Below are 22,911 nucleotides of genomic sequence, written 5' to 3'. Positions count from 1 at the left end.
TGTGGTGTTAATATTTAACCCTATAAAGGCAACTGCAGCTTATGTGAAGTGCGTGACTCAAAGTGACATTTGAGGACTCTGGTTTAGTAACACAAATTATTATTCATTTATATTATGGGCTTTTGTGTATTTTGTAAAGACTCATATAAAACCCTTTCTTGAGACTTATATTCAGTAGTTTTAAATCATAATTAAGTACTTGTATATTTGTTTTTTATGTTATGTGATGTTTTAGTAGAGGTTCTATATATTTTTTGGTGTGAGTGGAGAATAAAACAGAATAAAAAATTATTTCTCAATGCATTGTTGTGGTTCAGCGCAAATTTTTACATATAGGTAATTCTATATTATACAGACAAACAGGTATCAGTTCAAGCAGTTACCTTGTGCGTCTGGCCACAGGGGGGCGCTGTTTGACCAGGGTTCCAGGAACTTTCTCACATGTGTTCTCAGACACAAGACCCCCGAGCAAGAACACCTAAAAATGGCTGCACTGCGGTTATCAACTGGCTACAATTCCTGTCCCCTCCTACCTTAGTGACCTCAGAGGGAAGCACTGCCACTCCCTCTGCCTGGAGTCCAACATAATATCCCAAAAGTGAATTTTATCCACAACTTCGGACTGGGAGGTCCGATTGGGACGGTTTTGGTGTCATCAAACCCGTCTGGGTCCCCTCTGCATATTGAGTCCAAGCACGACTCATCTGCCGGACTCCTACTCGCAGTTCTCTGTATCTTGCCACCCCAGGGTACAACAAAGAATTTGAGGGTATGCAGAGATGCGGCTCGAAGTCCCAATTCTAACGATGTAGGGGGTGTATATCTGAGACGCACGGTAGTATCATAACTGTGTATGATATTACGGAGCCAAGAATATGCACTCCTGCTGTGATTAGCTTCTTAGAGGTCTCTTGAAGCTTCCTTTTTGTTTTGCTAAGTTCCTGTCCACTCTCTTTGATGAATGGACACAACCCCCCAGGGGTCTTCCTCTCCCTTTGTTCTAAAAGGCCTGAACAGGACACCTAATCTCCATATCATCGGAGATTGCCTTGGGATGTGTACTGGGATTTGACACCTTTCCAGATGTTGGGGATCTGAGAAGGATCTCTGTGTGAGAAGGGAGGGGGGGTGACATCAGGAGGGCTGACTGACATGACTGAATATCATAATTTATCGTCATATCTCCGGATTCCCCTCACACTGCCCAATCCTGAACTCTCTCTAGCTCTCTAATATCCTTTTAGAATGCAGAACTCAGAACTAAATCACATAGAGATCTTTGTAGTCCCCACTGTTCCCTGTACAGATCCCTGCGGTCCCCATTGCTCCAAGTACAGATCCTTGTGGACCCCACTACTCCCAGTACAGATTCTTGTAGACCCCACTGCTCCCAATATAGATCCTTGTGGTCCCCACTGCTCCCCATTACAGATCTTTGTGGTCCCTACTGCTCCCAATATAGATCCTTGTGGTCCCCACTGCTCCCAAGTACAGATCCTTGTGGTCTCCACTGCTCCCAATACAGTCCCTTGTGGTCTCCACTGCTCCCAATACAGTCCCTTGTGGTCTCCACTGCTCCCAATACAGACCCTTTTGGTTTCCACTGCTCCCAGTAAAGATCCTCGTGCTCTACACTGCTGCCAGTACAGATCCTTGGGTTCCCCTCTGTTCCTAGTACACATCCTTGTGGTCTACTCTGCTCTCAGTACAGATCATTTGGTCTCCTCTGATACCAGTACAGATCCTTCTGATCCCAATACGGATCCATGAGGTTTCACCGCTGCCAGAACAGATCCTTGTGGTCTCCTCTGTTCCCAGTACTGATCCTTGGGGTATCTGCTCCCAGTACTGATCCTTGTGGTCTCTACTACTCCCAGTACAGACCCTTGTGGTATTCACTACCCCCAGCATAGATTCTTGAGTCCTTCATTGCTCCCAGTATAAATCCTTGTGGTCCCCATTGCTTCCACTACACTGAGGACAGATTCTTGGGGGTCTTCCCTGCTCCCAGTACAGAGCCTATTGACTCCACTGCTCCCAGTACAGATCCTATTAAAGTCAACCATTACATTTTTCTTAACTTGAAGGAAGAGACTCTGAGACCTCATGACGATAAGAAGCAGTCACTGGTTGTCTTTATATATAGTTACAATGGTTTTTATATTCTTATTTTCACAAGCTTAAAGTCGGGATATTTTCGAGATCAGCGGAGAGTGAATATGAATGGCTGAAGAAAAGGCTGGAGTCTCAGTCCATTGTAAGGAGCGTCCGGCCTTGTTACATCTCCAATAATAGCTTCCGGGAATTCTCGGACAACGTGTCCTGGTGCAACTTCGGGATCCTGTATCACACACAGAACAGAGGACGGATCAATCTCACCGATGTCACCGACGCTCTGTACGACGAGGAGATACAAGAACTGTCCAGGAGGCTGGGTAAGAGATAGAGATGGGACCAGGAGAGGGGACGGGTGATACAGGGATGAGGCCATAGAGGCGCCTCCGAGGTACAGAGTATAGAAAAGGGGAATGCGTCTTAAAGCACCACTCCAGTAATGAGGGGGGGGAGTTCAGTGCCGGAGTGGCCTTTACATCTAACCTCCTTGTTGTATACGTACCTTCCAGCAGCTGCTTCATCTTTTTTCAGCATCGGTCTTGTAGTGCCATTTTGTTCCCGTAACTTCTGAGTGACCAGAAGTCAAAAATTATGTCACAAGCGCTCAATGCATCTCTATGGAAGCAACAATGAGGCGAGCACAAGGCCACAGTAAGACCAGAGAGAGACAAGAATGGAGCTAGAACGAGTCTGGAACAAAGCTGTAGTGAGGCCAGAAAAAGGCCGGGACAAAGCCAGAAGGATGCCAGAACGAGGACAGGACAAGGCCAGAGCAAGAAGAGAACAGGGCTAGAACGAGGATGAGAAAGCCGTACCAAAGCCAGGATGAAGTCATAACGAGGCCAGAACAAGACCAGGATGAAACCAGAAGGAGGCCAGAACAAGGCCGGGACAAGGCCAGAACAAGACCAAAGAGAGACCAGAACAGGGCTAGAACGAGGCTGTAATGAAGCCGTAATGATGCCAAGATGAAGTAAGAACAAGGCCAGGATGAAACCAGAAAGAGGCCAGAACAAGGCCGCGACAAGAACAGAACGAGGCCAGAGAGAGACCAGAACAGGGCAAGAACGAGGCCATAATGAAGCTGTAATGAAGCCAAGACAAAGTAAGAATGAGGCCAGAACAAGGCCAGAATGAAACCAGAAGGAGGCAAGAATAAGAACAGAACGGGGGTAGAACGAGGTGGGAACGAAGCCGTACCAAGACGAAGCCAAAATGAGGCTAGAATGAGGTGAGGACAAGGCCAGAAAGAGACCAGAATGGTGCTAAAACGAGGCCAGAACGAAATCAAAATGAGGCCAGAACGAGGCTGGAACTAAGCTGGAACAAGGCCAGGGCAAAGTTAGAACGAGACCAGGACAAGGCTAGGGTGAGGCCAGAATGAGGCTCTCATGGAGATTCATTGATTTGTGACCTCCGGTGCTCTACACGAAACACTGGAGACTGACCGGAGTGTCAGTGATAGAAGATGAAGCCACTGAGAGGCGACTATAATACAGGGGCCAGGGACAACTGCTGGAGTGCTGCTTTAAGAAGTATTTATTAAAATCAGTCAATATTCAATGGCAGACGTCCACCTCACTGACCGGCCACTAAAAAAAAAAAAATCAAATGGTGGGGGCCATATTGTGCATGTAGCCATTGGTCAATGGTCCATCATCTATCTGATCACATAACACAATCACTGATCTGATCCAGCCCATCCTCCATTATCATCAGAGTGTCAAGTGAGTGCACTGGTGTCACCAGTGTGCGCCATCCAAAACTCCCAGCGTGTAAGCAGAGCTGAATCCTAACTGTGTGTTCAGTACACCCCACTGCACACTACATAGACCTCATTACTTTGCGGATTTTCCACGCTGGTCTCTAATCCTTTGCGATTCTTTTTCTCCTCTTATTACTATTTTTATAGTCAGAATCTTGTAATTTTCTTCTAACGTGAGACTATTATGTTCCCGGAATACAGAAAAGAAGAACGTGGTGGTGGTGATCGATGACCTGACGGACAGCGGTGAGGAGCGGAAGAGACAGATCCTGCAGGATCAGCCCAAACTCAGGGATCTGGCCGCGGAGGTGATCTTAGTCTCTGCAGACGAAAAGAAGTAACGGAGGAGAAATAAGGGAAACCTCTGTGAAGGAAGGATGGCTGTGCCCAAACTGACGCCTACGAGGATGAGCCGCACAAATCAGAGATTACCAGAGATCTTTTATTGGAGACCTTTTAAAATCCCCATTGTGTGAAAACCAATCTATAACGATGGTCAACCATGTCCGCCTATCAATGAATCTTTTGAAGTTCGTATTTGCCAATTTTGCCACAAAAAAAATTTGATTCAAGGGAAATTGATTTGCCGGTAATTGCAAATACTGAAAATCCTCCATGTGCATGTCCATGTAACACTCTGAGGTCTCCTAGGACTGTATCCAACCCCGGCCTCAGTGTCAGAGGTAGCTCCACATATGTGGCTCCGAGTACACGGATAGAGACCACTACTAACCAACAGCTGGTTAATAACTCTGAGGTATTCTAGGACTATATCCAACCCCAGCATCAGTGTCAGCGGTACCTCCACATAGGTATATGGATCGAGACCACTACTAACTAACAGCTGGTTAATAACACTCTGAGGTATTTTAGGACTGTATCCAACCCCGGCCTCAGTGTCAGCGGTACCTCCACATAGGTATATGGATCGAGACCACTACTAACTAACAGCTGGTTAATAACACTCTGAGGTATTTTAGGACTGTATCCAACCCCGGCCTCAGTGTCAGCGGTACCTCCACATAGGTATATGGATCGAGACCACTACTAACAGCTGGTTAATAACACTCTGAGGTCTTCTAGGACTGTATCCAACCCCGGCCTCAGTTTTAGAGGTACCTCCAGATATGTGGTTCTGGGTACACAGATGGAGACCACTACTAACTAACAGCTGGTTAATAACACTCTGAGGACTTCTAGCACTGTATCCAATCCCATCCTCAAAGGCACCTCCACATATGTGGCTCTGGGTAAACGGACGGAGGCCACGACTAACCAACAGCTGGTTAATAACACTGAGGTCTCCAAGGACTCTATCCAACCCTAGCTTCAGTGTCAGAGGTACCTCCACATGTTTGGCCTCAGGTAAACGGATGGAGAACACTACTAACCAACAGCTGGTTAATAACACTCTGAGGTCTCCTAGGACTGTATCCAATCCCGGCCTCAGTGTCAGAGGTACCTCCCCATATGTGGCTCCGGGTAAACGGATGGAGACTGCTACTAACCAACAGCTGGTTAATAACACTGGGGTCTCCTAGGACTATATTCAACCCCATCTTCAGTGTCAGAGGTACCTCCACATATGTGGCTCCGGGTAAACGGATGGAGACCGCTACTAACCAACAGCTGGTTAATAACACTGGGGTCTCCTAGGACTATATTCAACCCTAGCTTCAGTGTCAGAGGTACCTTCACATATTTGGCCTCAGGTAAACGGATGGAGAACACTACTAACCAACAGCTGGTTAATAACACTCTGAGGTCTCCTAGGACTGTATCCAATCCCGGCCTCAGTGTCAGAGGTACCTCCCCATATGTGGCTCCGGGTAAACGGATGGAGACTGCTACTAACCAACAGCTGGTTAATAACACTGGGGTCTCCTAGGACTATATTCAACCCCATCTTCAGTGTCAGAGGTACCTCCACATATGTGGCTCCAGGTAAATGGATGGAGACCACTACTAACCACCAGTTAGTTAATAACACTCTGAGGTCTCCTAGGACTGTATCTAACCTCGGCCTCAGTATCAGAGGTACCTCCACATATGTGGCTGCGGCTACACGGATGGAGACCACTACTAACCAACAGCTGGTTAATAACACTCTGGGGTTTTAAAATGCAAAAATTATCCAAAAATGATCCCTTTTGGTAGGCAGAAGCCTGGCAATAAATGTACATGTAAAGAGCCATGATTTTTTTGATACGTGGTGATGAAAATATCCTTTTTTGGAGAGTAGCAACGAGCAATTCCTTCTCTGACAGGTATTGAGGTGGCATGTCAAAATACACTAATATATGAGCAGGTGACCCGCCCGGTTCAGACACTTGTGACCCGCACACATTGTCTGACAGTTACTGCGTTAGTAGATTTTTTTTTTCCTTGAACACTATTGTTGGATTACTTCTGCATGAAAAACAAAACATTGTGCAGCAGCCGCACAGTAATGGCTGAGATCAGGCACTGCGGTCAGCTCTAGCCTTATCAATCAAGTCTCTGTATTATCCCTTCCCTCACACCCTAATCTTCTTCATGACTGAGCTGTTACACACCATCATTCTTCTGACTGCTGTCTTCATGTTATTAGGACGCTGCATTCCCTGCCTCTGCTTTTATACAGCCTGCGATAGACAACATTCAACACTAATTTGAATAGATTTGCTCCTCTGTAACCACCACCAATCTGAGCTGAGGGCACCCCTCTGGCCAGTCACATATGGCCCCCGATGTCCAGACAATCCCTCCGCTATCCCCACTGCCAGTCCTCGCCTGGTTTAGACACAGTTTATTGCTGCAGGTGTCGTAGTCACCGATGTAACGTACAATCTGTCACATAGGAAATCAGCAAGGCATGAAATCATGTGATGGATGGAGGCAGGGAGGATTATTCTGGGGTAATGAGGATATTCCACATATACTGTATACCGCAGGGATCAGTGTTGGTGCACAAAAGAAACAATTTATCACCGCCTGTCTCCAATCCATGCAGCGGTGACGTCATCACGAGCTCCGGGAAACCCACGAATGAAGCAGAAATTCTGAATGTCTCTGACAACTGACATCAGACGCGGCTGGTTACATTATTGCAGGTTTTTGTTTACTAATGTTACAAGTGCTAGATCTGGTTTAATGGAAAAATGACAATGGAACAAATAATAATAATAAAAAAATAAAAAAAAGACAAGTTTCCTGAGTTGTAACTCTCTGCCAATATATATCACAATGTCATTCTATCAGTGATGTCATCACCAGGGGGCGGGGCTTTATATAAGGGGTGTGGTCTCATGTCATTACATCAGTGATGTCATCACCAGGGGGTGGGGCTGACACCTCACATGTTTACAGGCTGGTTGTCCGCAGTAATAGATGAAGAGCTGGTGCTGTATAAGGGGGTGTGGTCTCATCTCATTACATTAGTGATGTCATCACCGGGGGGCAGGGCTGTATATAAGGGGGTGTGGTCTCATGTCTGGTCACATGTCATTACATCAGTGATGTCATCACCGGGGGGCAGGGCTGTATATAAGGGGGTGTGGTCTCATGTCTGGTCACATGTCATTACATCAGTGATGTCATCACCGGGGGGCAGGGCTGCATATAAGGGGGTGTGGTCTCATGTCTGGTCACATGTCATTACATCAGTGATGTCATCACCGGGGGGCAGGGCTGTATATAAGGGGGTGTGGTCTCATGTCTGGTCACATGTCATTACATCAGTGATGTCATCACCGGGGGGCAGGGCTGTATATAAGGGGGTGTGGTCTCATGTCTGGTCACATGTCATTACATCAGTGATGTCATTACCAGCGGGTTGGGCTGCATATAAGTGGTGTGGTCTCATGTCTGGTCACATGTCATTACATCAGTGATGTCATCACCGGGGGGCAGGGCTGTATATAAGGGGGTGTGGTCTCATGTCTGGTCACATGTCATTACATCAGTGATGTCATCACCGGGGGCAGGGCTGTATGTAAGGGGGTGTGGTCTCATGTCACTCTTATCAGTGATGATGTCATCACCGGGGGGCAGGGCTGTATATAAGGGGGTGTGGTCTCATGTCACGCTTATCAGTGATGTCATCACCAGGGGGCGTGGCTGACACCTCTCACTCATGTATACAGGCCGGTTGTCAGCAGTGATAGAGGAGGCGCTGGTATGTTTCCGTCCAGCAGGCAGTGGGAGCGTCCTTCTTTATTAGTCACACCTGTATACAGGCCGGTTGTCAGCAGTGATAGAGGAGGCGCTGGTATGTTTCCGTCCAGCAGGCAGTGTGTACTTCTTTCGTTATTAGTCACACGTTGTGTTTGCTGACACCGCGCCCTGAACTCTGAATTCTTTCACTTTCCGTGTGTGTTATAACATTTCAGAGAATATGGAGGCTCCGCAGAGATCCGTGGATGAGATGTTGGCGTATATCCGTGAGTTCAGCCTGGATGGCGGCGTGCACGGTGATCAGGGGTACCAGCGGGTGCTACTACAGCTGTTTGGTCCGGTAGGGTCAGGAAAGTCCATGCTGATAAACTCCTGTAAATACGTCCTGGAGGGAGGAGAGTACGTCATGCACGTCAGCGATGAGCAGACGGCGGTCAGGAAGACGTTCCAGCTCACCCCCATCATCACCATAGCGGACAACAGAGGCACAGGCCACCTGATATACCACAGGGACATACCCACCCTCTACGCTCAGCTCGGTGAGAACTGTCCTCTGCACCAGGGTATAGATCGGTCACATTCCTGGTCTTAAAGTTCTTCCTTCTATCGATAATGTGCGAGCCTCATTTCTCCATCCCTTCCTTCACACGCAGGATCCTTCCTCCCCCTGGATGAGCGCGTGGACAGACTCTATGAATATGAAGACCTGGTAGAGAAAGTGGAGAAGACGGATCTGGCTCCAAATTACTCCGATCTCACCGTCCCCGTGCTCGTGCACAGGTAGGCCCTATGAGAAATCCCCTGCATCAGCACTGCTCTGTATGAGCTCTGCTCCCGGGGGAGGGGTGGGCACTAGTGATGAGTGAATTAATTCATCACTATTCGCTATTCGCAGAATAGTACGGTATTTGGGCTATTCGTTATATAGTGAGTAATGGTGTATATGCATCGCTATATTCGGATGTTCCGCACAGCAGGTTTGGCGCCCAATTTTCAGCCCCTAAACATACTGGGCTTCTTAACCAATCAGTAATGCCGCAGCCATCTTGGTTGTGGCATTACTGTGATTGGCTAGCCACTCAGCGTCATAGGGTCTATAAAAGCCGTTCTGCCGTCATTTTGTGACAATACATTGCCAGCGCCTCTCTCCAAGATCTTCATACTCACCGATCACCAGTGTGACGCGGCTATCACACTGCTCTGGGTCTAAAACATACAGTAAAATAAAGAATTAAAAAAAAATGGTATGTAATCCCCCCCAATTTTGATACCCAGCCAAGATAAAGCCCCACAGCTGGGGCCTGGTATTCTCAGGCTGGAGAGACCCACGTTATTGGGAGCTCCCAAGCCTAAAATTAACAGCCAGCAGCCGCCCGGCATTACCACACCCATTAGATCCGACAGTGCTGGGATTTTACCCAGCTCATCCCGATTGCCCTGATGCGGTAGCAATCAGGGTAATGAGGGGTTAATAACAGCACACAGCTGTAGTGAAGTCAAGAATTAGTGATGGGAAGGGGTCTTCTATGAGACCCCCATCACTAATCCCACAATTAAAAAGTACACATATACCGAGAAAAATCCTTTATTTGGAATAAAATACAAAACCACCCTCTTTCACCACTTCATTAACCCCAAAAACCCAGGTCCAATGTAATCCACAGTGATTTGTACGACGGTCCTGGCTCTGCTACAGTGGAGCCTGGAGAGACTGAAAACATGTCCGATCTCTCCAGGCTCCGGGAAACACTGGCAAGAAGAATTCGGCTGGCAGCAGTGACGTCACTCAGTTCATCGGAGGCCTACGGTACGACCTCTGATGACCTAAAGCACTCTAACTTAAAGTGCGGGGCCATGGCCCACTCCCCGCCAGCACTTTCACAGTGGTAGTGCCGGTATGGAGGTGTGGGCTGCCCTACACGGCATTGTCAGTAATAAAGGGCTGGTGGGGAGCAGGACATAGTCCCGCACTTTAGGCCACAGTGCTTCAGGTCACCAGAGGTCATACTTTGGGAACCCAGGTGTGAGGAAATAGGGATATATTCTGAGCTATGAAGCCATATTCCTTTAGCCGCCATCTTGTCAGGGTACAACCATGTCTCTTGTGGGTGACTGGGCCTTCAGGCCTAAGGAAGCTTCAATCAGTATGCTAACTAACTTGAGGAAATTGTCTGTTAGCAATGGAGTGAACAAAAGGCAATCTCTTATGATATGGAAATTAGATGAGCTGTTTAGGAAAAACCAAAGAAAGAAAAAACTCCTAAAAAAATGACTTTATTAGAATTAAATATTAAAATCTATGAGTATAAAAACAAAATTGCTTTTACATGGTCGTTATATAAACTAATTTGTTTAAGTGGGTGTAGAAGGGTGATAGATCCGATTTGTGAGCATAGTGCTAGTTGTTTACTATTCTCAAGGTAGGGACAACTATAATAGTTGCACTTCTTACTCCAGTAGCTTTTATAAGGAGATTGGGAATGAAATATCTATCCCTCCCTTTCACCTACCTACCAGCGGAGGTGCACCATACGTTTTTGGGTACCCCCCGCTCCACGTCGTCTCTCCCTATTTTCTCCCTGCAGCTCGTCAGTTGCAACCGGGAGACCCGCCACCAAAGAAAATAGATAGTGCAATTAGTCACAATTCACTGTTCAGCCGTACATAAGTATGTTGCAGCCATATTATAGATATTAAATAAATCTCAGATCAAATGAAAAAAAAAAAATAATTTTATATATAGATATAAACTCCAGCAGGGATAACTTATCTGCCAGGATCATCCAATAGTCTATCCCGTAATCCCGACGCGTTTCCCCCCTATATTTTTCTTAGGGGTTCATCAGGGGAATAACTGATCCGAGGCTTGTTTCTAGAAAAGATATTACATATCTCTAATATAATGCATTATAATGTCTTAAAGTCTAGATAGGTTCTCAAAGAAATGGCACTTAGAATGTTAATACATAATGGGGGAGCATACCTTAAAGATCCAATGGTACCAGTAAGCAGAGCATGACGTCAATGGCCCATAATGGGGTCAGTCGTCCAATATACAATAGCTGGCTGCATTCAAAGTCCTGCAGGTCCCATAGTGCCGGCTGTTATGTAGTAACGCCTCCCTCATCTATCCCTCTCTTTTAAATGAGTAAACTTCTTACCGTTCTTGGCTCCCCAATCCCGCGCCGGAAATGCTACATATGTCATTGCCATATCCGCTCCATGGGGCCGCATTGTTGCGCACCATGGCGACCAACCGGAAATAATCCGGCTTCCGGCCGGAAGTATGATATCGTTCCTGGCTGGATAATATTAACACATTGATGTACCATTAGCAGTAATATATATATATGGCTTAACTAAGCAATCATAAGATCTGGCCTATAAGATGTTGATAGGAGGAGTGGCTCTTTGGTAGCGGGTTATCTCACTCCCAGCGATATATACGGTATTCATTATATCGAGATACATATGGATATATATGTGTAAATTTATTAAATTGCTGCCCTACACTTAGGTTGCAAATTGCAGGGAGCCATAGTCCCAACATCGATAGCTATACAGAGAGGCCGGCACGTTGTAATCTACCTGGCCCAGTACAAACATGCACAGGGTGGGCGATGTCAACAATGCCCCGTGACATGTCTACTGCGCATGTCTGGGAGTGACGACGATACCATGTGTTGATCAGGCAGCACGAGGAGGAATGGAGAAGCCGTATATCGGAGGTGACGTTACTAGTCACTTCCGGTCCGGCACCGTGGAACGCACCATACTGCGCATGTGCGGAAGTGACCTCCGGATTATTTCCGGTTGGTCGCCATGGTGCGCAACAATGCGGCCCCATGGAGCGGATATGGAAATGACATATGTAGCATTTCCGGCGCGGGATTGGGGAACCGGGAACGGTAAGAAGTTTACTCATTTAAAAGAGAGGGATAGATGAGGGAGGCGTTACTACATAACAGCCGGCACTATGGGACCTGCAGGACTTTGAATGCAGCCAGCTATTGTATATTGGACGACTGACCCCATTATGGGCCATTGACGTCATGCTCTGCTTACCGGTACCATTGGATCTTTAAGGTATGCTCCCCCATTATGTTTTAACATTCTAAGTGCCATTTCTTTGAGAACCTATCTAGACTTTAAGACATTATAATGCATTATATTAGAGATATGTAATATCTTTTCTAGAAACAAGCCTCGGATCAGTTATTCCCCTGATGAACCCCTAAGAAAAATATAGGGGGGAAACGCGTCGGGATTACGGGATAGACTATTGGATGATCCTGGCAGATAAGTTATCCCTGCTGGAGTTTATATCTATATATATAAAATTATTTTTTTTTTTCATTTGATCTGAGATTTATTTAATATCTATAATATGGCTGCAACATACTTATGTACGGCTGAACAGTGAATTGTGACTAATTGCACTATCTATTTTCTTTGATGGTGGGTCTCCCGGTTGCAACTGACGAGCTGCAGGGAGAAAATAGGGAGAGACGACGTGGAGCGGGGGGTACCCAAAAACGTATGGTGCACCTCCGCTGGTAGGTAGGTGAAAGGGAGGGATATATATTTCATTCCCAATCTCCTTATAAAAGCTACTGGAGTAAGAAGTGCAACTATTATAGTTGTCCCTACCTTGAGAATAGTAAACAACTAGCACTATGCTCACAAATCGGATCTATCACCCTTCTACACCCACTTAAACAAATTAGTTTATATAACGACCATGTAAAAGCAATTTTGTTTTTATACTCATAGATTTTAATATTTAATTCTAATAAAGTCATTTTTTTTAGGAGTTTTTTCTTTCTTTGGTTTTTCACAATTTTACTCCTACTATATATCAGCTTTGGTTATAAATGAGCTGTTTAGGCCCTGGGAGCACAAAAGGAAAGGAAGACCCCCCCCTCTGGGACCCTGTAGAAGCCACAGACTACTTACAGGTATCCTGTACTCCTGAGACAGACAGGCACCAGGAATAAATGTGTAATATCTCGTGAGCCGTGCTTCCTATAAATGTCAAGCAGAAATATGGCATCCCGCCATGCTGACGATTCCAGCACATATTTTATATAGGTGTGGGACCTCTGTAGGTATCCCAAACTTGATATTGGCCAGTGGGGCACCAGCAGACTACCCATGTGTCCTATCATTGTGAAGATAAAATCATAACTGTAAAAATGAGAGCATTGGCGTCCGCCTACGACATTCCCAGGCAAAGTTATGGCCAATAATCACTTTGGGATATTATTTCAAACTCAAGACAGGGGTGGGGCAGTGCTCCCCTGTGAGGTCACTAGGTAGAAGGGAATGTGGAGGGGAGCCAATTTGATAAAGGCAAGGTGGCCAGGTTTTGGTTTGCCTTTGCTCGGGGGTTTTGTGTCGGATACACATGTGAGAAGTCCACGGAACCCTGGTCGAATGGCGCCCCCCCTGTGGCCAGACGCATAAGGTAACTGCTTACCTGCATAACTGCTTGATCTGCCTCTATTTGTAACCATGTCTTCTTTGTAGATGTACTCTGGCCTATGTATATATTCTGTAAATTCCATATTGTATATATTGTAGTTTCTAGTGTGTCATTTAGGGCGATTAAAATATATAATTTAATCTTGGGCTGTTCTGTTATCTCGATCCTGAATCCCACGTCTGTGTGCTCGGCGAATAGTTATCGTAATCGATTGGTGGCAGCGAGTTTATGCCAAGGATCATTGTGGGGCAACCAGTGAGATCTGAGGGAGGTTTAGATATATTCCGTCCGCAGAGGTCGAGGGAATATATACCTTACTCTCACCGGGAGCCCTTGAATCATCGGCATAGTAGAATAGTGGCCTCCTTGCTTATTGTCGGGCATTTCCATAATTGGCCTGACTATAAGAGGGGCGCTAGAGAGCGTGTCACGTGCTCGGTCAGTCGGGTGGTGGAATGGGGGGCTGTAACGTCCACTTCCTACCCCCCGTTTCGTGACACCAGGTATGACCTCCGATGAACTGAGTGATGTCACTGCTGCCATCCGGGTCCTTCTTGTCAGGGTTTCCCGGAGCCTGGAGAGATCAGACATGTTTTTGGTCTCTCTAGACTTTGATGTAGCTGAGCCAGGACTGTCATGAGACCTCATGTGGATTATGTTGGACCTGGAGATGTGTTTGGGGTTAATAAAGTGGTGAAAGAGGGTGGTTTCTTATCTTTTACTTCAAATAAAGGATTTTTGGGGTGTTTGTATTTATTTACTTTCACTTACAGATTAGTGATGGGGTGGGGTGCCATGACTAATCTAGGACTTTGTGGCTGCTGCGGGCTGCCATTAACTCCTTATTACTCAGATTGCCACCGCACCAGCGCAATTGGGAAAAACTGAGAAAAAGGGCCAGGACTGTCACATCTAATGGATGCGGCAATTCCGGGTAGCTGCTGGCTGATATTGTTAAGCTGGGGAGAGCCTAATAAACATAAGCCTCCCCATCCTGAGAATACCAGCCCCCAGCTGTGAGGCTTTATTTTGGCTGGTATCAAAATTGGTGGGGACCGCACGCTATTTATGTTTTTAATTACGTATTTTACTGTACGATATAGACTTGCCCACCGGAGGCTGTGAATGGTTGCAGTCAGATAGCTGTCACTCAGCATGGGGGCGAGTCTGACTGCAACCAATCACAGACGCCGGCGGTCGGGAGAATGAGTGAATACGAATAAGCAGAGAACGAGAGAGAGAGAGAATGTGAATTATTCCCAGAAACCACATGTGAGTCAGAAATGCATGCAGGCATCGTCTCCAGGCTCTCCCCGTTCAGTGTCATCACTTTCCCATCCATTGCAGCCTTTTCCTCAGGCCCCAGACCACTTTGTTGGGTCCAGCAAAAAATTACTCGCATTTCCCATTGACTTGCATTGTACTCGATATTCGGTGCGAATACACGAGCATTACAAAGTACTCGTTACGAGTATAGCGGTCACCAATATTACGGTACTCGCTCATCTCTAGTGGACACCATTACGCTGCCAGGGAGGCTCTTGGAAAGGTTTCTTTCCTTTCGGTACGTCGGTGTGTCAGTCTTTACTGTTCTGCTTCCATTCTCTTCAGTGCTTCATCTCTAATAACACACACAGGTATTTATAATAAATAAATAATTCCTCAAACGTTTCCTGGATATAAAACAATCACAAGAATCTCTGCCCCGCCCGCGATCCCTGCGTGTCCTCACCACTGCAGACGGGGGTATGGTATGTGGTTACAGAACAACGCAGGGTCTTAGTGGATCCAGCACCCACCCAAATTCCAAAGAATAATTAGGTTTTCATTTCATATTGTTATAATTTACAGCGGTTCATTGTATCCATATGAAGAAGCAAGTGAGATAAACGCCCTGCTGCGAGGCTGCACAACCATGACGGGTGAGTGCCACAGAAAACTAAACCAAAAACAACCAAAAATAGAGAAATAAAATGAGTGATTATAACATGTGGGATCATACGATCACGCTGCACCGGACAGGAGGTGACACAAGGAAAATAACTGCTCCTGCTGGGGGACAACCATGGAGAACAAGCTTTGGTCAGTCACTTACAGTCACTTCTCTGTACAGGATCATACACTGACATCATGGAGACACAAAGCAACACAACATTTTGCCTCAACTTTTTCCCCCCCAAGTAGGATGTCCTGACACACAGTATGATGTCCCCACAGTACATTCCCCCCACACACAGTATGATGTCCCCACAGTACATTCCCCCCACACACAGTATGATGTCCCCACAGTACATTCCCCCCCACACACAGTATAATGTCCCCACAGTACATTCCCCCACACACAGTATAATGTCCCCACAGTACATTCCCCCCACATACAGTATGATGTCCTCACAGTACATTCCCCCCAAACACAGTATGATGTCCCCACAGTACATTCCCCCAAACACAGTATGATGTCCTCACAGTACATTCCCCCCAAACACAGTATGATGTCCTCACAGTACATTCCCCCAAACACAGTATGATGTCCTCACAGTACATTCCCCCCAAACACAGTATGATGTCCCCACAGTACATTCCCCCCACACACAGTATGATGTCCCCACAGTACATTCCCCCACACACAGTATGATGTCCTCACAGTACATTCCCCACACACACAGTATAATGTCCCCACAGTACATTCCCCCCACACACAGTATGATGCCCTCACAGTACATTCCCCCCAAACACAGTATGATGTCCTCACAGTACATTCCCCCCAAACACAGTATGATGTCCCCACAGTACATTCCCCCCACACACAGTATGATGTCCCCACAGTACATTCCCCCCAAACACAGTATGATGTCCCCACAGTACATTCCCCCCAAACACAGTATGATGTCCTCACAGTACATTCCCCCACACACAGTATAATGTCCTCACAGTACATTCTCCCCACACACAGTATGATGTCCTCACAGTAGATTCCCCCACCCACAGTATGATGTCCTCACAGTACATTCCCCCACACACAGTATGATGTCCTCACAGTATATTCCCCCAAACACAGTATGATGTCCTCACAGTACATTCCCCCACACACAGTATGATGTCCCCACAGTACATTCCCCCACCCACAGTATGATGTCCTCACAGTACATTCCCCCACACACAGTATGATGTCCTCACAGTACATTCCCCCAAACACAGTATGATGTCCTCACAGTACATTCCCCCACACACAGTATGATGTCCTCCCAGTACATTCCCCCAAACACAGTATGATGTCCTCACAGTACATTCCCCCATACACAGTATAATGTCCTCACAGTAGATTCCCCCCAAACACAGTATGATGTCCCCACAGTAGATTCCCCCACCCACAGTATAATGTCCTCACAGTACATTCCCCCACACACAGTATGATGTCCTCACAGTACATTCCCCCACACACAGTATGATGTCCTCACAGTACATTCTCCCCACACACAGTATGATGTCCTCACAGTAGATTCCCCCACCCACAGTATAATGTCCCCACAATACATTCCCCCCACACACAGTATGATGTCCTCACAGTACATTCTCCCCACACACAGTATGATGTCCCGACAATACATCCCCCCCACACAGTATGATGTCCTCACAGTACATTCCCCCCACACAGTATGATGTCCTCACAGTACATTCCCCCCACACACAGTATGATGTCCCCACAATACATTCCCCCCACACACAAAATGATGTCCCCACAGTACATTCCCCCCACACACAGTATAATGTCCCCACAGTACATTCCCCCCACACACAGTATGATGTCCCCACAGTACATTCCCCCCACACACAGTATGATGTCCCAACAGTACATTCCTCCCACAGACAATATGATGTCCCCACAGTACATTCCCCCCAAACACAGTATGATGTCCCCACAGTACATTCCCCCCACACACAGTATGATGTCCCCACAGTACATTCCCCACCACACACAGTATGATGTCCTCACAGTACATTCCCCCACACACAGTATGATGTCCCCACAGTACATTCCCCCCACACACAGTATGATGTCCTCACAGTACATTCCCCCCACACACAGTATGATGTCCTCACAGTACATTCCCCCCACACACAGTATGATGTCCTCACAGTACATTCCCCCCACACACAGTATGATGTCCCAACAGTACATTCCCCCACACACAGTATGATGTCCTCGCAGTACATTCCTCCACACACAGTATGATGTCCCAACAGTACATTCCCCCCACACACAGTATGATGTCCACACAGTACATTCCCCCACACACAGTATGATGTCCCCACAGTACATTCCCCCCCACACAGTATGATGCCCTCACAGTACATTCCCCCCACACACAGTATAATGCCCTCACAGTACATTCCCCCACACAGTATGATGGCATCACAGTACATTCCCACACACACAGTATGATGTCCTCACATTACATTCCCCCCACAGACAGTATGATGTCCACACAGTACATTCCCCCACACACACAGTATGATGCCCTCACAGTACATTCCCCCCCCCACAGTATAATGTCCCCACAGTACATTCCCCCCCACACAGTATGATGTCCTCACCGCACATTCCCTCACACACAGTATGATGTCCCCACAGTACATTCCCCCCACACACAGTATGATGTCCCCACAGTACATTCCCCCCCACACACAGTATGATATACCCACAGTACATTCCCCGCACACACAGTATATTGTCCTCACAGTACATTCCCCCACACAGTATGATGGCCTCACAGTACATTCCCCCACACACAGTATGATGCCCTCACATTACATTCCCCCCACAGATAGTATGATGTCCACACAGTACATTCCCCCACACACACAGTATAATGCCCTCACAGTACATTCCGCCCCACACACAGTATGATGTCCTCACCATACATTCCCTCACACACAGTATGATGTCCCCACAGTACATTCCCCCCACACACAGTATGATATACCCACAGTACATTCCCCCCACACACAGTATAATGTCCTCACAGTACATTCCCCCACACAGTATGATGGCCTCACAGTACATTCCCCCACACAGTATGATGTCCTTACAGTACATTTTCCCCACAGACAGTATGATGTCCACACAGTACATTTCCCCCACACACACAGTATGATGCCCTCACAGTACATTCCCCCCACACACAGTATGATGTCCTCACATTACATTCCCCCACACACAGTATGATGTCCACACAGTACATTCCCCCACACACACAGTATGATGCCCTCACAGTACATTCCCCCCACACACAGTATGATGTCCTCACATTACATTCCCCCACACACAGTATGATGTCCCCACAGTACATCCCCCCCCACACACAGTATGATGTCCTCACAGTACATTCCCCCCCACACACAGTATAATGTCCCCACAGTACATTCCTCCCACACACAGTATGATGTCCCCACAGTACATTCCTCCCACACACAGTATGATGTCCCCACAGTACATTCCCTCCACACACAGTATGATGCCCTCACAGTACATTCCCCCCCACACACAGTATGATGTCCCCCACAGTACATTCCCCCCCACACACAGTATGATGCCCTCACAGCACATTCCCCCACACACAGTATGATGTCCTCACAGTACATTCCTCCCACACACAGTATGATGCCCTCACAGCACATTCCCCCACACACAGTATGATGTCCTCACAGTACATTCCCCCACACACAGTATGATGCCCTCACAGTACATTCCCCCCCCACACACAGTATGATGTTCCCACAGTACATTCCCCACACACACAGTATGATGCCCTCACAGCACATTCCCCCACACACAGTATGATGTCCTGACAGTACATTCCCCCCACACACAGTATGATGCCCTCACAGCACATTCCCCCACACACAGTATGATGTCCCCACAGTACATTCCCCCCACACACAGTATGATGCCCTCACATCACATTCCCCCACACACAGTATGATGCCCTCACAGTACATTCTTCCCACACACAGTATGATGCCCTCACAGTTCATTCCTCCCACACACAGTATGATGTCCTCACAGTACATTCCCCCTGGTTCTTATAGTCCGCAGGTATGTGTATCTGGTTACCATCGTTACCGATGCCGGAGCTTCTGCTGTCAGAGCGCTGACGTCATAAGCAGGAGCCGCTTGCCTCCGATTGGTCAGTGCGCTGCCTTTAAGAAGCGGCTGACAGTTGAAGTTCCTCCATGATTGCGTTGGTTATCTGATACACACCCTGTATTGGTGAACTACAAGAACCAGGAGGTCTGCACACCAAGTTACTCGTAATCCGAGATCCCACTGTACTGGTGAGGATATATTGATACATTATGATTGCGTATTGTTTTCTGTACCGTTGAGAAAGCTCCCGGGACGGCGTTGAGGCGTGCAGTGGTAAGAACCTGCAGAGCTATCGCCTTCTTTTCCAGCCGTGCGGCCGTTCTTAAACATGACTCTTATCCTGACTGGTGAAGATCTATTGATGACGTCTGTGGATGGAATTAGGTGATTTCTGTCTTCTTCTCGCAGGAATCTCTCCCATAGTCATCATTACCCGCAAGAACAATCCGAATGCGGCGGAGATAGAAAGACAGTTCCATCTGGCGGGTGCGGAGCAAGTGCTGCTGGTGGAGAACTACACAAGAGAAGACCACCTGCGGACCCTCGGCAGGGACCACGCGGTGCTGACCTTCCTCTACAACGCTCTGCAGGACGTCACCTTCCGGATGTCGGAGAGACGCGACGTTATAAAGGAGAGAACCGAGCGTAAAAAGTTCCTGATCAAATATATGCACCAGACAGTGCTGGAGCGAGAGATCCAAAAACTGAGACCCTAGAGGAGGTCTAGATAATGGCCATCAGCGCCATCACCAGGACTGACCATATCGGACTCCTGACCCCACACCGGGCTCCAGACCCCCCACACCGGACTCCTGATCCCCCACACCGGACTCCTGATCCCCCAAACCGGACTCCTGATCCCACACCGGACTCCTGATCCCTCACCGGACTCCTGATCCCCCACACCGGACTCCTGATCCCCCACACCGGGCTCCTGATCCCCCACACCGGGCTCCTGACCCCCCACACCGGACTCCTGACCCCCCACACCGGGCTCCTGATCCCCCACACCGGGCTCCTGATCCCCCACACCGGGCTCCTGATCCCCCACACCGGGCTCCTGATCCCCCACACCGGACTCCTGATCCCCCACACCGGACTCCTGATCCCTCACACCGGACTCCTGATCCCCCACACCGGACTCCTGATCCCCCACACCGGGCTCCTGATCCCCCACACCGGGCTCCTGATCCCCCACACCGGGCTCCTGATCCCCCACACCGGGCTCCTGATCCCCCACACCGGACTCCTGATCCCCCACACCGGACTCCTGACCCCCACACCGGACTCCTGACCCCACACCGGACTCCTGATCCCCCACACCGGACTCCTGACCCCCACACCGGACTCTTGATCCCCACACCGGACACCTGACTCCACACCGGACTCCTGATCCCCACACCGGGCTCCTGATCCCCACACCGGACTCCTGATCCCCCACACCGGACTCCTGATCCCCCACACCGGACTCCTGATCCCCCACACCGGACTCCTGATCCCCCACACCGGACTCCTGATCCCCCACACCGGACTCCTGATCCCCACACCGGGCTCCTGATCCCCCACACCGGGCTCCTAATCCCCCACACCGGGCTCCTAATCCCCCACACCGGACTCCTAATCCCCCACACCGGACTCCTAATCCCCACACCGGGCTCCTGATCCTCCACACCGGGCTCCTGATCCCAGTCACTAGGCTTTTGCTATATAATTTGACATAATGTAGGGATAGAGACACTGATTCCTGGGTGCAGCAGTTGTCAGTCGGGCTCCTGATCCCCCACACCGGACTCCTGATCCCCCACACCGGACTCCGGACCCCACACCGGACTCCTGACCCCACACCGGACTCCTGACCCCACACCGGACTCTTGATCCCCACACCGGACACCTGACTCCACACCGGACTCCTGACCCCACACCGGACTCTTGATCCCCACACCGGACTCCTGATCCCCACACCGGACTCCTGATCCCCACACCGGGCTCCTGATCCCCACACCGGGCTCCTGATCCCCCACACCGGGCTCCTGGTCCCCCACACCGGGCTCCTGATCCCCCACACCGGACTCCTGATCCCCCACACCGGACTCCTGATCCCCCACACCGGACTCCTGATCCCAGTCACTAGGCTTTTGCTATATAATTTGACATAATGTAGGGATAGAGACACTGATTCCTGGGTGCAGCAGTTGTCAGTCACAGTTTTCTCAGCTGCAGATTTAGGAGAGGCAAGATGTTTGTGGCTTTCTGGATACACTGTGCATAGGCAGAAAGTAGCTAATCGTTGTTGGGAGTGGGATTGGTCTAAGGGCGCTCTCACACATCCGGCTTTTCGCCGGTTTGCCGGTTCCAGCGCATGCCAGTACAGTGTATACAGTACAGTGGCAGCACTGTAACTTCCGGGTCACATGCTCCGGTCACATGACAGCATGTGACCAGAGCTTGTCGCGCTGCCACTGTACTGTATACACTGTACTGGCATGCGCCGGAACCGGCAAACCGGCGAAAAGCCGGATGTGTGAGAGCTCCCTAAGAGGCATGGAAAACATACTCCAATAATGATAATCTCCTGCTGATAAAACACTGATTGCTTTGAAGAAGCAACACTCAGCCAAGTAAGTGTCACATCGCAGGAATCCGGGTCCCAGCCCCTGCACCATGACACAGGAAATGAAAGTCATTTCACTATTTCATAGTTTACTGCATGTTGCTAAGTCACCGGCCACCTCTGCAGTATGATCAGTGGAGGCTGGTCTCCTAGGTAACAAGTGCAAGAGCTGTGATGACAGACCACGAGCGGACCCTCTGCTCGTACACTCCACTGTATGAATACTGCTGCTGATTCTCAGGCCTCTATGGTTGGACTGATATTAGTTTATGTATATGGTTACTGTATGGCGGTATTATGTGTGTGCTTGTATTACAGTGTATAGATACACAGCGCTATAAATCAGGCACGGGGTATGTTACTTAATCATCCAGTAAATGTTATGCAGCTTCTGTAATCATTGTCAGCTGACGTGTGCAGAGTATTTAAGACCGGAGTATCTCATATTGGAGAGAGGAAGGTGTTTGATAGCGAGGGGGGTGGGGGGGGGGGTATACATGGATGGACCTGGGAAGAGGAGAATCATCCACCCCTCCCCGATAATGAATCCACTGATTATATACAGTGCATTATCTTATAGAAGAGGACCTCAACCTATGCCTCAGGAGCTACTGTAAATGTGGCTGGCGGGG

General features: G+C 48.3%; 2 protein-coding genes across 3 annotated transcripts in view; both read left to right on the top strand.

Moving 5' to 3' along the window:
* Positions 1 to 7,028, top strand: part of LOC142245709 (uncharacterized) — an 86,804-nt gene extending 79,776 nt beyond the window's left edge. For both annotated transcript variants that reach the window (XM_075318649.1, XM_075318652.1), the window contains 2 exons: positions 2,180 to 2,435; positions 4,082 to 7,028. In XM_075318649.1, coding sequence (XP_075174764.1) covers positions 2,180 to 2,435; positions 4,082 to 4,221 — 396 coding nt within the window. In that variant the 3' untranslated portion in view covers positions 4,222 to 7,028. The remainder of the gene's footprint in view (positions 1 to 2,179; positions 2,436 to 4,081) is intronic.
* Positions 7,029 to 8,249: 1,221 nt separating this feature from the next.
* On the top strand, positions 8,250 to 22,155 carry LOC142246563 (uncharacterized). Its single transcript, XM_075319631.1, has 4 exons — positions 8,250 to 8,574; positions 8,689 to 8,815; positions 15,372 to 15,442; positions 20,077 to 22,155. The coding sequence occupies exons 1-4, from the start codon at positions 8,256 to 8,258 to the stop codon at positions 20,382 to 20,384; spliced, it is 825 nt and encodes a 274-aa protein (XP_075175746.1). The 5' UTR covers positions 8,250 to 8,255; the 3' UTR covers positions 20,385 to 22,155.
* The last annotated feature ends 756 nt before the right edge of the window (positions 22,156 to 22,911 follow it).

This window comes from Anomaloglossus baeobatrachus, chromosome 7, assembly GCF_048569485.1.
Source record: "Anomaloglossus baeobatrachus isolate aAnoBae1 chromosome 7, aAnoBae1.hap1, whole genome shotgun sequence".
NCBI lineage: Eukaryota > Metazoa > Chordata > Amphibia > Anura > Aromobatidae > Anomaloglossus > Anomaloglossus baeobatrachus.
Note: the sequence above shows the minus strand (reverse complement) of the source record. Positions and strands in the feature narration are given on the sequence as shown.